General features: G+C 38.5%; 1 protein-coding gene across 3 annotated transcripts in view; it reads right to left on the bottom strand.

Annotated features, from left to right (window-relative positions):
* The window catches only part of scn1laa (sodium channel, voltage-gated, type I-like, alpha), a 36,231-nt gene extending 22,061 nt beyond the window's left edge, over nucleotides 1–14,170 (bottom strand). For 2 of the 3 annotated variants that reach the window (XM_078174491.1, XM_078174492.1), the window contains exons 1-6: nucleotides 7,053–7,137; nucleotides 6,831–6,959; nucleotides 4,818–4,909; nucleotides 2,718–2,933; nucleotides 2,059–2,122; nucleotides 1,291–1,432 (exon numbers count right to left, since the gene is read on the bottom strand). In XM_078174491.1, the coding sequence (XP_078030617.1) occupies nucleotides 1,291–1,432; nucleotides 2,059–2,122; nucleotides 2,718–2,933; nucleotides 4,818–4,909; nucleotides 6,831–6,959; nucleotides 7,053–7,123 (714 nt within the window). In that variant the 5' untranslated portion in view covers nucleotides 7,124–7,137. Of the gene's footprint in view, nucleotides 1–1,290; nucleotides 1,433–2,058; nucleotides 2,123–2,717; nucleotides 2,934–4,817; nucleotides 4,910–6,830; nucleotides 6,960–7,052; nucleotides 7,143–7,303; nucleotides 7,423–9,034; nucleotides 9,355–13,952 lie in introns of those variants that run through there. The other variant, XM_033617491.2, reaches the window with a different exon arrangement.
* Nucleotides 14,171–16,744: the final 2,574 nt, after the last annotated feature.

Here is a 16,744-nt window from a genome sequence, read left to right as displayed (position 1 = left end):
ATCCTCCACCACACAAGGTCAAGGTCAAACATTTCATCAACCTGCCACCAAACCAACCACTGTTCTTCTCATAGGGATGCTGAGAAACCAAAGTACTTCATCCACAAAACTGCAATTTGTATACTAATTACTCATCCTGTGTTACCTTGAATTTGCGAGGAAAACTTTTTCTTGCATGCCGGTGAACGAAAAATCGAAAAAACGGTGAGCATTCTGGATAAAGTGAAGTAAAGGAGGACTGAGTTTAACAACACCTAAAACTATAACACATCTGCTTTCAAAATCTCACACAGCTCTTGCAGTATAATCCAATTCTCATTTATCCAGTCGTAGTCTCCCTACTTTCCAAACACATGCATTTTCGCTAAAACCGAAGTATTTAAAACACTTAGTCCAGCACTGTAACGCACAAATGAGAGCCACTCTACCATGTTTGACACAGATTAGTGTATTGAGTAATTATTGGAGCTTTTTAACATTACAACCCAGTCAACATATGTATGTGGGGCCTATGTGGGCTAGTAAATGGGATTGTCCATGGGTTCCATAATGGCCTCATGCCGAATGCCCACATGGGTGGTTTTACCCAAGTGGGCCCAGGATAAGATGCCCATTTTGGGCCCATACCAACTCGGTACCCAGGTAGCCTTAGCATAACCCCTGTGCAGCCCACTTGGGTAAACCCACCCATGTGGGCAATTGGAGTAGTGCCATTATGGAACCCATGGACAATCCCATATAGGGCCCATTTTTCAGATCATTTACAACCCACATGGGGCCAACAAACAAATCTTGACTGGGAATCTAGTGTCACAACCACTGCCTTCAAACATTAAATTGTCTTACAAAACAACTTGTAAAAACCAAACCTGACAAAGAATTCCACTGCAGTGACAAAAACAAAGCTTGTCAGTATAGGTCAGTCTTTTCATCGTAAAATCTGTTATATTTGCATTCATCGCTCATAATATGTTGTTATAACTCACTATATACAAATGTCAACTATTTAGACTTAAGTTAGCAAGCCAGTTGCTGCTGCTATATGTCTCAAGACACATTTTTGTGGACTTTGTTGCTTTCTTTAATACATTTTCTTTTAACCTATAGTGTTTTTATTGCATGAAATTTGAGTTTTAACCAATAATGAATTACTTAAGTATTGTGTTTATCTTTTAATGTATCTTCATTTTGTTTAAAGCATTTAGTAATTGATATTTATGACTCAAAAATCAATATACATGCATTTAAATCTAGAAAAATTCATCCAGTCTTTCTAATTTCACTGCTTACCTGCTGGTAAAGGTTTTCCCAGAAATCCTGTGTCATCAGTCTAAACAGAGCAAGGAAGGCCCAACCAAATGAGTCAAAGCTGGTGTAATCATAGTCTGGGTTCTTTCCCACTTTCCTGCAAGTGAACCCCTCCGGACACTCCCTGCAACAAACAAAGACTGTGAGGCTCAGGAGGCGTTGTCCCTCCACGACATCAAATATGCTCAAAATGTCCCCCTGATATTAAAATATATATATATATATATAAAAAAATTAAAAAACCATGCTCGCCATCTGTAAAAATGATTATTTTTTGCATATTTGTATGTACAGTCTTTGAGGAAAAATAAGTAATCAAATTACAGATATTGATCAAAATTTTGGTGACTACAAAGGGGTTACTCCAAATATATTCTTTTTGTACAAATGTTTCAAAGTATAAAATTCATTCTGTTGCTTTGCATCTTTTTGCCTTCTTTTCACACAGCCTGTTTCCAGACATTTTTTTTTCAGCTTTATTTGTTACTGAAGTAATTAACTACTTAAATGTAGTAAAATCCATCACTGGTGAAGAAATTACAATAGTTACATTACTTATTAAATTTTCAACAGGTTACCTTGTAATCAGTAACCTATAACGTTTCAAAAGTAACATTCTCAACACTGATAATAGGAAATGAGTTTTCAATTTTTTAATTTCTTTCTGGGGGGACCTTATACGCCCCGGCAGGTGTGGTTCCTCCCCAAGTGTTGAGTCTATGGCTATACCTCCTCGGAGAATTAGCTTACCCAGCGCCACGGCCAGTTCCACAAAGCAATGGATCTCGTTTGCCTTTAAGGTAATACAAATTACCTGATGGGGGAAAAAAGAAAATCACACTTTATTTGCCAGAAGTGGCTGCAAAGATGCCAAAGATACACCTCTATAATCTAAAGCAATCCCGTACAAGTGTGTGCAATAAATAATCTCTCTCTTACGGCATTAAGTTTTTCTGTGTTTCTTGTTTTTTGACACTGGTTCAGAGAGGCGTACATGGCCATTTTTGTGGCTGTGGTCAGTGGTGTTGCTGTAGTAGGTGGCATCATACTGAATGGTGTTTCTAGTGTTTCTAATGTTTTGTCCACCTAAATGATGATGACAAAAAATACATCTCACAATATAATGCAGTCCAATCATCAGACATAGCCTCATATATTACAATGCACTATGTCACTGACACAATGCTGGGAAAAACTAAATATTAAAAGCCTCACACAGATCAAACATATTGCAGGGTTGTTGTATTGACTGCATTTGATTGCAGAGATGTAGCTAATGAAGTGGTAAATATTGAAAGAGAATAAAAAAATAAAAATTGGTCCTGATTACATAACTCCCCATTTCTTCTTTACATAAGTAATATTTTTTTTTGTGCAGGATTAAGTAGAACAGAGGAAAGTATACCCACTCTTATTGAGAATGTACGTTTCCCAGTCGAAAGTTTCCTCTGTCGTGCCATTGTAGGTTGAATTGTCAGGGTTCCACACACACTTTTGCTTTAAATGGCCCATAAACAGTTGTAACCCTATGAGGGCAAAGACGCTCAAGCAGAAGACGGTGAGAATCATCACATCAGTAAGCTTCTTCACTGACTGGAACAATGCACCAACAATGGTCTTCAGGCCTGCCAGATACAAAATCGATTGTTACTCTTAGTCTAAGTGGTCAATTAAAAGACACTGTCAACATTAACAGTAGGCATGTGCAGTCTCTAAAAAGTGATGCCACTGAGCTCTGCCTGTAAAACGCGTACTTCACTGATTTAGCACTACACAGTCCTGCCAGGATTTTTTGGAAATTACAAGGTCGCACAGTTGGCTGAATTTGCTTTAACTGTTGCAGTCACAACATCCTGGATGGACTGACTACATTTCGATATTACTGTCTGACTCACAATGAAAAAAAAAAAAAAAAGATAAATTCAATGCAGAAGAACCAGAGATAACGTTGTTTTTGTTCCTCACATCTTCCCTGTCAAAACCCGATGCCCACATCACCCACATTGCAACTGGACAGCTCTGTTTGAGATTCAGGTGTGATAATGTAGCATCAGGTAAAGATGGGGGACCGGGGTTCAGTGGTCTGATAAAGTTGCATCTTTCTCACGCCATAACCCCAGATTTTTCATTATTTTCAAAGTTCTAATTTTAAGCCGCAGTGCTGACTCAAGTGACATCACTTCAGTCAATCAACTAAACTTTGCACAGCTCCCTCTAGGGAAGCAAACTTTTACACAACTCTAATTTTCACATACTCCTCAAGACCTGTAAACAGACTTTGATGTGTAAAAAACAGTGGAGTTTCCCTTTAAAGGTCCCATATTGTGAAAAGTCAGATTTCCATGTCTTTTTAAAAATAAAGCAGGTATAGATGGGATATAAATACTGTGTATATTGTATCAAAACACTCAGTTGACAGAGAAATGCACACAATTCATATCCAGTAACTGTGCCTTTAAACGAGCTGTCAGGATTTCTGTGAATTTGTGATGTCACAACTACTCTATATAGACTGCTTGAAACATAAACATAAATGGGTCTTTTTGTATTTCTTATTGGATTTTTTTGCAGTGTATGTGAATGACATCAGCTGACAGGAAGCAAACATGGACCCAAGCTGTTGCCTTTCAATGTAATTCCAGTGAAACCATCTATTAAAACAGAAAAACAGAGTGTTTCAGACAGAGGGTGATTATGGGTATATTCAAGTAGACTTCATGAGAAAAATAATATGTTTTTTGATCATTTGAGCATGTAGACATATTCTAGTAGAACCCCAAAATACAAGTATGAGTCTGTATATGAGTATAGTATGGGACCTTTAAAGTCACACAATCCCTTCATTTTTAATACTGGGAAAAAGGGAAGCGTTTTTTGACAACATGAAGACTGTTTATCAGTCAGAACATAAGATAAAAGAAAGTAACAGTGAATTAGTATCATGCATGTCAGTATAGATGTACATGCAACAATAATAGGACACGACACACCCTCACCACAGATTAAGTGGCATTAAGTGCCTTCATTGACAAGCAAAGAGGAGCAAATGGATGTCAAGGAATAGTCCAAAAAACACAAAAGCAGCTTGTTCAGACCACAAGCAAATGTCACAAATCTCATAGAGGAACTATTCAATCCACAGGTGGTAAAACACAGGAACATATTTTTTTTAACATTGCTGCCTAAGATTCCTGATTTCAGTGGCTACACTGTGCACGTGGGTCAAAGAGCTAGACTCCAAAAATGACCCATTTAAAACCTGAGGACACACCCATTTTACCTAGCTATCACCTGGGAAGCCCAAGATTGTTTTTGGATTGCAATGTTCAGATTGCTGAACAATTCTTTGACATATCTGTGATAAGGAGGTAGACAGGTAGGGTCAGGAAGCTTTGTGCATAGATGTCATGACAGTTAAAGGGTGGGGGGTTGGAGGAGGTGCAGTTGAGGGACAACAGGAGAAAGTCATGCAAGAGGCTAACTAACATGCACTTGCCCCTACTGCTTACCTGGGATAACTGAAATGGCTTTTAAAGCTCTCAGCACTCTGAATATGCGAAGAACTGAAAAATTGCCCAGGCTGACAAACTCTGTTACATACCTGCAGGGAAACTTTGAATTAGTAGCCTATGGACAATTGGCTGAGACAACAATACACGCACCATCGATTTAAACCAACAATCTTAAATTGATAAACAAAAATTTAAACACAACAGTATTGTTTTTGCTCCCATTCACAGTTTAAGTTAAAGATCTGAGACTTTTTTTCATGCTCTTAATAGATATATTTCTCTAAAACTTTGTGTTAGTGAGGACTTCTCCTTTTCTAAGATAATCCATCCACCTGACAGATGTGGCATATCAAAATGCTGAACAGCATTACACAAGTATGGCTTAGGATGGTCACTGCACTCTAAATTGTACAGTTTGATCATAACAACACAATGCCACAGACATCTCAAGTTTTGAAGGAGTGTGCAATTGGCATTCTGACTGCAGGAATGTCCACCAGAGCTGTTGTCCATGAACTGGATGTTCATTTTTCTACCATATGCCATCTCCAATGTCGTTTCCCTGAATTTGGCTGTACATCCAACCAGCCACACAGCCACATAAGTCAGTTACGATGATAGACTGACATCAGGTCAAACCCTGGTGAAGCAGATGAACATGCCGATGAGCTTCCCTCACATGGTTTCAATTCTTCTGTTGGTGGCTGGTCTCAGATGATCTTGCGGCTGGATGTGGTCCTGAGCTGATGCGGTTACACGTGGTCTGCGGTTCTGAGGTTGGTTGAATGTACTGCCAAATTAACGGAAACATCACTGAAGATGGCTTATGGTAATGAAATCAACATTAAGTTCATGGACAACAGCTCTGGTGGACAGTCCTGAAGCCGGCAAGCCAATGGCACACTCTGTCAAAACTTGACATCTGTGGCATTGTGTTGTGTGACCGAACTGCACATTTTAGGGTGACCTTTTATTGTGATCATCCCAAGGCTCACCTGTGTAGTAATTATGCTGTATAATCAGCATCTTGATATGCCACACCTGTCAGATGGCTTATCTTCAAAAAGGAGAAGTGCTCACTGACACAGATTTTAACAAATTTTTGACCAAAATTTGAGAGAAATATATCTATTAAGAGCAAAGGAAGGAAAGTCTAACTTATACCTGTGAAAAATGGGAGCAAAAAAAGTGTTAAAGCAATCAAACAGTATAAACTGAGGCATGCACATTGGTGACGGTAAATGATAATGAGGTCACTTCGATGAGCAATGAGAAATGCACCAGCTCCCATGTGATACAATGTTAAAGGAGAAGTCTGATAATATTCTACAATGTTTTTATTGTCAACAAATCCCATAATGAGACAAAAACCAACAACTTCCTTTAGGCCATAGACCTCCATTGTTCTCTAAAACTGTTAAAAACACATGAGCCACATTGCTGCGCTGGGCAACTTGTTCCTTCTTACAATGAACAATGCTGGTGTTAAAATTCAATAGATCAGCAACTGAAATTGAAAAAAGTGACAACAAATTAATTTTTTACCTGTTTATGTAATGTTTACCAAAAAAAATAGTAGTCTAGCTGCTTTAGAGAATTATTCTGCTTTTTTTTTTTTTTTTTTTTAAAAATGAAAGTATATATTTGTGAACCATTCTAAAATATTTATGTCCAATAGGAACTGAAGGGCTCAAGGCCAAGTGCCACAGACAGGGTAGGGAAATCAGGAAGTATCTGGAGATGCTCTAAAGCATTACTGGTTTGTGATTCGTTGACTGGAAAAAAATGACACCAGCCATTTCTTCAAGGCCTAAAAATGGCTTTTGAACTAAACAATTGCTGGTAACATAGACGTAAGTAATGATTAACGTATAACTGCTTTTGTTACCAGTGGTGAAACCAGTTAAACATAAAATTTGTTTGATGTCTACATTAAGGAACCTTCAGGGAAAAGATGTAACAGCTGTTCAAGCATCACTCCAATGGACTGAACATGTGGTGAGTACTTACGCCATGACAATGACACTGAAATCCAGCCAGTTCCAGGGATCTCTTAGGAACGTGAACTTCCCTATGCAGAACCCTCGAGATAAAATTTTAACCAGGGATTCAAACGTATAGATTGCAGTAAATGTGTACCTGTTGGAAACAAAACGTAGTTAAACTAAACCACTTTTCATATTTGTATAACTTGAGTATGTGATTTTAATTTGTAATTTAAGGGAAACTTACTCTACAAACTTTAAGTGGTCAGGCACTGTACTATAAGTCATAAATACACAGTTGACGAGGATGGTGCACATGATCACGATAGTGAACAATGTGCAGACAGTTGTCAAGGAATCCACTTATTTTATTTTTTGTATAATTCACTATAATCTCAGACATCTGGCAACGTAAACAAGTCATAACCACTGATTTATTGTGGTCTCAACATAAACACAATGCATGCTTCTTAGATAAATAACTTGTTGAAAGGATATGAGTGTACCAAAATCCTAAGTGATATTCTTCTGAGAGGGTTGAAGGGGCTCAGGAGGTACAAGGCAGGAGCGGCGTTGAAGCGGAAGATGCTCTTCCCTTTGTTTAATACTATGAAAGTCTGACAGAAGAAGAGAAATATGTGTAAGATAATCTTAGTTGTTGGCTGACTTGCAATATCTCATTATAGTTTAAAGAAATAATAAATGATAATAGCATGTGGTTACTTATCAAAGAGTGCTTATAATTTACAGCATCACTAACCATATTTGTTCACACATTTTCCTCACATCTTTTTTACTGGCCTTGTCTTTCTGCCATCTCCGACAGCCATTCCCAACCACAGGTACATGGAAATATTGTGGTGCAGCTCAATTAATTTGCAAATAAATTCAATTAAAATACTACATATAGTCAGCTGTAACTTGAACACAATGTTCTACAGCCTAAACTGATAATAGCAATGACGCTCTAGCAAAAGCTCAGTCAGGAAGACAATACTATTGAGACTGGTTCTGCCATTCACTCCTTGCACGTATGCTCACTCACTATCTCTAGGCGACATTGTCTGGGTAGGTATAGAGTCATCAGCCGATTCACAATCAACTAATAGCACAGCGACACGCCTTCTCTGTCAGCCTATCATCTTACTGCTCTTCATTTTAAATATGGTCCTTTCTCTGCCGTAGTTCTTTCTTGCTGCCGTCCACCTCCCCATCACCACCCAGTCTTTACGGATTCATCATCCTCATATGCCTCAGCAGTCAGCAGCCTCAGAGTCATTAGCTAACAAACAATTTCTGTGAACATGAGCTACTCTCTCCTCAGGCCCAGACACACCAAACTGACATCAAAGAATTAGCAAAGCCAACCATTGCATTGCCTCACGTTGCCTGTGTGTCAGCCAAAAAGTTGCACATGAACACACCACAGGACGACAGCCTATAGACAACCAGCATGTACAGACTTCACCTGTCTGAGAGGAAATAATGCTCAACACCAGCAGATGGTGGTAGTCTGTAATTGGCATTCACAAAGGGAAACTGGATGACTGTCTTGACGCTAGTTAGCCAGTTAGCACATTAACAACACAATCCAATGTTAAAAGAACGAAGCCTATGTACCGTGCGCCAGTGAACAATAACACAAACCATCATGAACCATCTCTGCTAAAGAGCGCACTGCCTTAAGAAAAATAATCTGACAAAAAGCCGATGAGGGCCGGTAAGCACCAAATGTGCAGGACACACAGCAAAGACTAGGGCGACATTGACTGACGACTGACTGTTGTCTGTTGCAGTCTTTGTAACTACATGACACTCCCACTTCACTACAAGATACAGTTGTGAGCTTTCTTCTCCGTCAATGCTGCTGGTTGGTGCAAGAACTTTGCATTGTGGGATACAGTAGATGAGGTAGACTGGTTCAATCCATACTAGAGATTTTTTTCCAAATCAATATGAAATCTGGGTATTTTTGCTTTCCTGCAGATTTTGCAGAAAAGGTGAGGAACCACTGACCTAAGATTCAAAGCTTCTGCCTAGAAAACAACACTGCCATGATAACAGCTGCATGCAGTGCTAAATAAGGGAATCCTCATTGCAGTGTCACTCCTTTGGCCTCTTCTAAAATACTAAACCACAAATAATACATATGTCTTCACACAGTCAAGGAAAAAATCAAAATGTGTGTGTTTACACTTCATGCTCAACTTTGAAATCAAGTAGACCTACTTTCTGATTACAGTAGTAGGGATCCAGGTCCTCCAGCGGTATCGACACCATGTTTTTAGGAGGGTCCCCATACAGAAGAGGAAGTGATTTGCCCGCTTCCAGGTCACGGCTGGGCTTGAGCTCATTCTCCTCATCGTCACGTTTTTCCTTCTCTCCCTCGGACTTCTTGGCTGTCTCCTCGGCGATCCGCGCCTCGATGGCTTTGAGGGACTCACGACTAAACGGGCGGAAGCTGTCTGGACCTGGTGGTACAAGCAGCTGTTCCATGTTTTCATCCTGCACCTTCAGAGTGAACGGCTAGCCTCCAACATGAGAAAGGCCTGAGGGGTCAGAACAGATAAGGAGCTCTGATTAGAGGTTGACAACTGAATTGTATCTAACATGAAATGTTATTTTATTGTAAATAAATTATTAAAGCATTTTGGCAGCAAATGTCTATTGGCAGATCAGAAGAGCTTGAAAAGCAGAGGAGAGGAAGGTGGGTGTGGTTCAGCTCTTTGGCCAGAGATCATCATCTCAGGAAGTGGCAGGCTATAATGAGCCTAGAGATGGCTGTCATACACATAAATTCCTGCCAGCTATGGTAAAATTAGATCTAATTATCTGCTCTTCTGTAGATAAAATTAAGATTTGACATGACAATGATCAATTCCAGGTGAGATTCTCGCTCCTCTCCTCCATCCCTCAAAATGAAAAGAGTCCACTTTCCCCTTAGAGCACAGAGACAGAGTGGTGGGAGGAATAGATCCATCCTGCTAATAGGCCTGACTGGTATGATGTGTTAGGCAGACCTATGCAGTATTAAATATGAATGCACTACAGACTGCACTCCATCTCTCTGGGTGCCCTCTCACTGAGAGCTTTTGCCTGATTTGAATGTAATAGTGTAATAGAATACTTCCACACGTTGTGTCTGTGATGCAAGAAATCAATCACAAACACACTGGTCAATCAACTGTCCTCAGCACTAGGTTGTACATGTGTGATGTAATTGCAGCAACAAAAGGGAGGTCCAACTATTAAAGAAAAAAGCATTGACTTGTAATACATGTCTAGTTTTCTCCTTATATGTAAGATTTACACTGAGCAAAACAAATGATAGGAGACACAATAAGGGAGGAGGGATAATCCTTTGCATTTGGATTTATATACACCTGCTGTATTATTCATCTTATCCAAAAATGTCATTGCCATCCAATAGAGGTCAATTAGGGATGTTCCTAATGGTTAATTTCCGTCCGGTTTAAATGGAAGTTTGAACTCAGACATGTCGACTTGTCTCTAAGCTAGAAAACACTCAGAAATCAGTCAGAGTTGAGAACAATTTAATCTATAAGTATAACACTGTCCAAAAAACACTGCATTTATTATTAGAGCCATTTGAAACTGTTAATCACATTTTTCAATCACCAAATTGAATTTTAAACACTGCTGAAATGCGTGGCACTTTGCACCATGCATTATGAACACTGCACATTATCCTGCAAAACAGTGGTGTAAACACTGCACAACATCAACATACATATTACCCAGCAATCATCACTGCATATCTGACAAAAAAATATCAGAGAAAGTAAGAAATTAATCATTTATTTGAGTAGTGTTTATTAGCTCATGTAGAAAAAGCAGAAAAATTTGATTTAGATAACTACTGACTATTAAAAAAAAAAAGAGTAAACTATGATGTAGGTGAGTTTGCCTTTTTGGGGACATATATAGCAAATGATGCCATTTTTAAATTAGGAACATTCTTTTTTTATCATTCCTCTTTGAACACAGGTATATATATATTTAAGGTGGCAATCTAAATCTAAATAGCCCCAGTGCAACTGTACTGCCTGCACTGTTTATATTTACGCCCCTGCTATGAAACATGACAACAACTCACTAAATAAAATCAAATTACTCCCAAACTAGGCTGGATTATGAAATGTCATCTTTGTAAGACTTTCCACCTTGCTTATGGGGGCAAACAGGCCAGTGTGTTTATTTGATTGTTTGTTTTTCCATCTCTTTTTTAAATTTATTTGTAATATGTAATTTAAATGTGTACATTGATAAAATAATAATTTCAATAATAAGTTTAATCAAATTAGTATTTTTGGTGTCGAACAAGGGTAGCAACGTTTAATCAGATTGTCGATAATAAGGCACATCCCTCATCTTTGTCCACACTTTAAATGTCATGTATGTGTGTCCATCAGGGAACAGACCAAGCTTCAGCACGAACACACCACAATAATCACAAATGTGCTTTCTAACATTACACACCACAAAATAAAAGTGAATCATTTAGGACCACAGTACCACATCATTTCAAGTCCCATCAAGTGACACACACTTTAATAGATGGCATTCTTTACGGTGCCACTACTCTGCTCTGCTCTTTACGAGTGAAACACCAAAATAAATGTGACACCTATTATAGTTTTGACTAAGAGGTGTAGCCCTCTATACAGTCCACCATATTGTTTACATACTGTAGCATATGGTACGGTATGTATTGAGCTCATAGCTTTCTTCTACATCAAGTGCACTGATAACGTACCTCTGATGTGAGATGATCTTAAAAGACAACAGCCCTTCCACATAACAATAGCTAAAGCATATAGGTATCTAGAGGAACATAATATAGCCTTTGTTGAAAGGAACAAGTGAGAAACAACAGGAAGACACACTTCTAATAACTTCTCATAACAACAAGGTCAACCTGCAGCGACTAACCTCTACAGAGGTATGCATCATCCTGTCAGTCTGTCCCCAACTCATTACGCCACAACTTGAGATATGAGCTGCCACTTTGAAGCTTCAAATAGTTCCACTTCAATTTATCTGCAACCTGTCGGCATCATGACCCTGTGCTGATTACCCCAAAATGGGTACATTTGCTCCCCTCCACTCTCGCTGGAACAGAACGTCAACACATTAGTTTGGTATTTGCTGTTCACCCTACATTTAACTGTGTCCTGCTGATGAGCTTTAAGTGATGACTGACCTTGGCCTCAGGCCACCTGATACACCTACAAATATATTAAACAATCACGCAGTGTCGAACGGAAGCTCAGCTTGAATATTTAATGTACATTACTCATTTGAAAACTTAATTCCATTGACCTCAAAATGCTTCTTAGCACTTAGATTAGGTAGGAGATGGTTTGGGACAGACTGTGGCTGATTGCTTCAAAAGCGACTGTCGGAAGCCCCAGTTCCACTGACAAACTAAACTGTGTCTTAATTTTGGTCGTATAATTAAAGAAACAGACTACCATTCTGAATAATAAACAAAACATTTTACCATGTGTTTGCTTGCATGTCAACGTGGCCTACGTTCTCACCAGGGTTCTACCTCTGCCTTCACAATTTTGCCCACATCTTGAAACTGATCATTGACTTCAAACCAGCCTGTGAGCTACAAGCATGAGAAAATAAAGACAAGTAGATCCTTACAAAGGTCAGGAAAGAAACATAAGGTGCAGTACAATATTCCACGGGAATCAGTATCTCTGCATTTTCAAAACGCTCAGTCACAGCTACTATCCACGCGGCCTTTTTTTTTTTAAAAACAAAAATCTGTGAGGCTGAAGGTTAAATGACAGGTTGACATTTTCTGTCTCAAGAAATGCCTGCATGTCTATTGAAAGAGTTATTGGTGATGTAATCATTTATCTTCTATATACCAGCTGTGAAAAGATCCTATCCATGCTGAGCCGCAGTGGAGGGATAGTAGCACAATATAATTTATTTAATATATATATATTGATCTGTACTAAAAAGACCATAACTTTAGAGGGAATGCATTTGTCTGCCATCATTTACACAGGAATCACATAATGCAAGGGATATCTACATGGACAGTATGGACAGAAGGATCAACCACAGCGAAAAATTAACTCTCTCAATGTCCATTCTTTAATTTAGACTGATGTATTGTTTCTAAAAATTGTACTTGTTTTGGTCAATCCTCGCCTGTTTTGCCGACCACCTTCACAGGCCCACAACTGAGCTGCAGCAATGCAACAAACACAACACATAGCAGACTTTATGGTTATTTGAACGCTTTTCATAAATGAGCAGGATACCTAACTTGTAACATACATGAACACATAGTGATAAGAGTTCAGTATTCGAGGGCTCCCAAGGGATGGACACACTCACAGCTCCTAAGTGCTCACAACTAATGCTTGCTGCTGCTGCCTCTCACAGACTAAAAGATCAGGGATTAGATCTCGCTCATTCAGGGCGTTGGCGAAATAGCTGGTGATGAGAAGCTGTTAACATAGTTCACTGGAACAAATGCACTTTTTTTTCCTTTATATACAAGCTGACAGGCTAGCTATGCGTGTGTGTGTGTGTGTGTGTGTGTGTGTGTGTGTGTGTACGGGCAGTCAGGGTAGAAAGAAAACAGGACAGTCTAATCTCTAATTGACAGCAATCTAATAATGACGATGACAGTCAGGCAAGCAGGAAGTTGTCTAAGATGGAGTGTGGGCTAATAGTTGCTGCCATGCCCATTAACTTCTGTAACATATTGTTGTCCCTAATTTGCCCTCTTGTCTTTATGAAGTACAAGAGATAAATCACTTTTGTTCCCCCGAACAGGCCTTCAACACGTTATAAAATATTACATTTAGCAGTTTGATAGTATGTGATATACAAAGGCTGCATCATATTGTCATGTGTGAAACTCCTCAGGCACATTTTTTTTTAAATATATGGACATAAATGTTTTGATATAACAACATTTGATAGATAGATAGATAGATAGATAGATAGATAGATAGACTCTAAAAATTCAACTTTTATCTCAGCTCCAGAGTTCCACAAATAATTAACATAAGTCCATAAACTTTTCATTCAATTTCAGCCCAATTCCTTTAGATAAACAGCACTCACACGCAACTTCAGATTGTTCACTCACCATCAGTTTCCCATCCTCGAAAGGTGAAGAATCAAAATACCGTGGAAGAGCTTCACCGTGTTTAAAATGTTGTTTAAAATAAACCTGTCCGTCCGTTTAAGGTGTTTTGACGCGTCTCCAAACGCACAACTGGTAATTTCCACGATTTGAACAGGAAAACCCTGAGAGAGAGGGAGTGTAAGTGTGTGTGTGTGTGTGTGTGTATTTTATCCGCCCCTCCGTGCGGGCAGAGTCAGACTACTGTACTAGTGTGCTTCCGGATGTTACTGGGTACCAAGTGAGGGCAGAGATGTCAGAATGGCTGTGGAGATGATATTGTGGTGGACATTATCGTGCGTAATTGTCAGGAATACAGATGTTTGCTTAAGCCACAACTATGAATCAGATTGTATTGTAAGGATGTGTGTGTGCGTGCGTGCGTGCGTGTGTGTGTGTGTGTAAGAGCGGGGGGGGGGGGGGGGGGGGGGGGATCAGAGTTTCTAGGAGCCTATAGTTATTCAAACGTCACGGCAAGTGTTCAGTCATCACTCCAACAGCGTGTATCGGCTCCAGTCAGTGAGAAAATACACATCACATCGCAGAGGTGTATCTGTAGCTGCCTTTTATGTTTTGCATGTGAGGAATAATTTATTTTGTGAAGTTGGGTGGGTGACCTGAGCGTGAGTCAGGACATTCACTGTGAGTCTGATGCCACCTGGTGGATGCAGACAGCACTGTCACAGACAATTGTAAAGATCTTTGAATTGTAGCGCAACGTATCAAAGTTTCCAGGATGGAAAAACACACCGAGTGGATGTCTACTGTGAAGATGGATGTATGTATAAATATCATGTGCATATGTGTAATATAATATTTGAAAAATAATAATAGTTGAAAATTTCAATGACAACAAAAGTGCATTGAAAAACAATAAAAATGCATAATAAAGGTAGAGAAAAATAAAATAATAAATAATAAATAAAATAATAAATAAAAAGAAAAATGCAAATAATCCAGGAGAAGTATTGAACTGCAATGTAGAGCAAACAAATAAATAACATTAAGGAACAAATTACAAGTATTACAGACTAATTTCTGTAAAGATTCAATAGGTTTTACATAAAGCTCAATTTAATTTTCAATTTATTTATTTTAGAATACAGAGCACTGAGGTTTGGTCCTAAAAAATGTGAATCTATGAATACAATGTACAGCCAAAAATGTCCAATTTTAAAAATTGTATTGAAGTTTGGAAACCAAATAGAATAAGCGAGCACTTTATTATACTTACCAATTTAGCATTTATAAGCAGTAATAAGCATTTAGTAAAGACTTTATAACACATTATATTATAGTTGTCAGCAGATATGAGGTCATTTTTAAGTGCTTATTTGTGTATTTGTCAATTACTATAACTCTGGTTATAGTACTGGTTTAACTACATAATATAACATGGCGTAATTATCTAAAACATACAAAATATGTCTTTAAAAACCTGTAGCACATTATTATATACTGCATAAAAATGATGGTTAGGAGAGTAAAAGTTAAGTGTGCAGTGTTACACTGAGTTTCACAAAATATTCACTGTACACTATGTCTTTAATTTGTTCCTTATTTGTTAATCGTTTCCGTCCCTGAACAAAGGGCTCCTTTTAATTAAATAGTTTTACTGTAAAATCCTTAAATCCCTTAATTCCTATTTTCCATGCATGAGTCAGTACATATTTTGGCATCAAAGTGCAGCCAGTTTGTCAGAAGTTTGTTGCTATAACACCTGTCTGCTGAAGGGTCAAAATTAAAGGCTATATGTTTTTTAAAAAACCCCTGCTGATTTGCATTGCATTACGATGTTCACACGTTTCATTCAGTATTGGCAGTGGTTAAATTGGAATTTGTGAGCAGGTCCTTGCTCAGTGAGGTATGGCAGTGGGGTATGGGTGGAGTGGTTTCCAACAGTTTGCACAGGGACTGTTTCTTCAGTCATGTGGACGTAGATTATCCAGATTAACAATGTAACTGTTTTTGGAAAGATGTGCTTTAAATGGCATTTTTAATGCTGTCCCACAAGCTAAATTCTATTTGCCTCCATTTCATCAGGGAATTTGTCAAGACAAACACCTCAGACTGAATCCAGCTAAATAGCCAGATACCATTTTATCTTAATTTAATTATTATTTTTAGGTAAAGGGATCTTTTTTTAAATAAATTTGAGGGGAAAGTGTTCACTCCTATTACATTCCAAAGACATTTATCTATACAAAACTTCAAAAAAATAAGTTGTGTTTTCTTTTTCAGCCTTGTATCTGCTGCCATATTATTTATCTACTTAAATGAGGTAGGTTTTGTGCTTGCAGTAATGCCACCAAGGTAAATATTATAACATATAAGCAGCAAAACTGAAAACTCCCTGTAATGATCCACTCATTGTAAAACACAATAAGATTTGATGGTGTTGGACTCATCCTGAGTCACCAATGATTGTACTGTATAAACTCTGAATCTGTAGCTAGTCTGTTGGCTGTGCAGAAAAGCACATCAGAAGGGTTAAGTAACTAATGACACCACGTGCGTAAATTACGCACAGCCTCCCTCTCAATTTAGAGTCACGTGTAGATCCTGCGGCTACGTGATGGCCACAAATATCTAATAAAATCAAAGAAAAGGAACTGACTCTACATTTGTTTGGGAAGTGAGTGTGTGAAGGGTGCGAGGGTGCCACTTATACGTCACAGAGAGAGGGTGGAGCTCCAGCTTCCGGCCCAATTTAACCCCCGGGGGCGCTGTTGTTGATGTTACAAGGCTTTACTTGA

Source organism: Epinephelus lanceolatus, chromosome 14 (genome assembly GCF_041903045.1).
Source record: "Epinephelus lanceolatus isolate andai-2023 chromosome 14, ASM4190304v1, whole genome shotgun sequence".
Taxonomy (NCBI): Eukaryota; Metazoa; Chordata; class Actinopteri; order Perciformes; family Serranidae; genus Epinephelus; species Epinephelus lanceolatus.
Note: the sequence above shows the minus strand (reverse complement) of the source record. Positions and strands in the feature narration are given on the sequence as shown.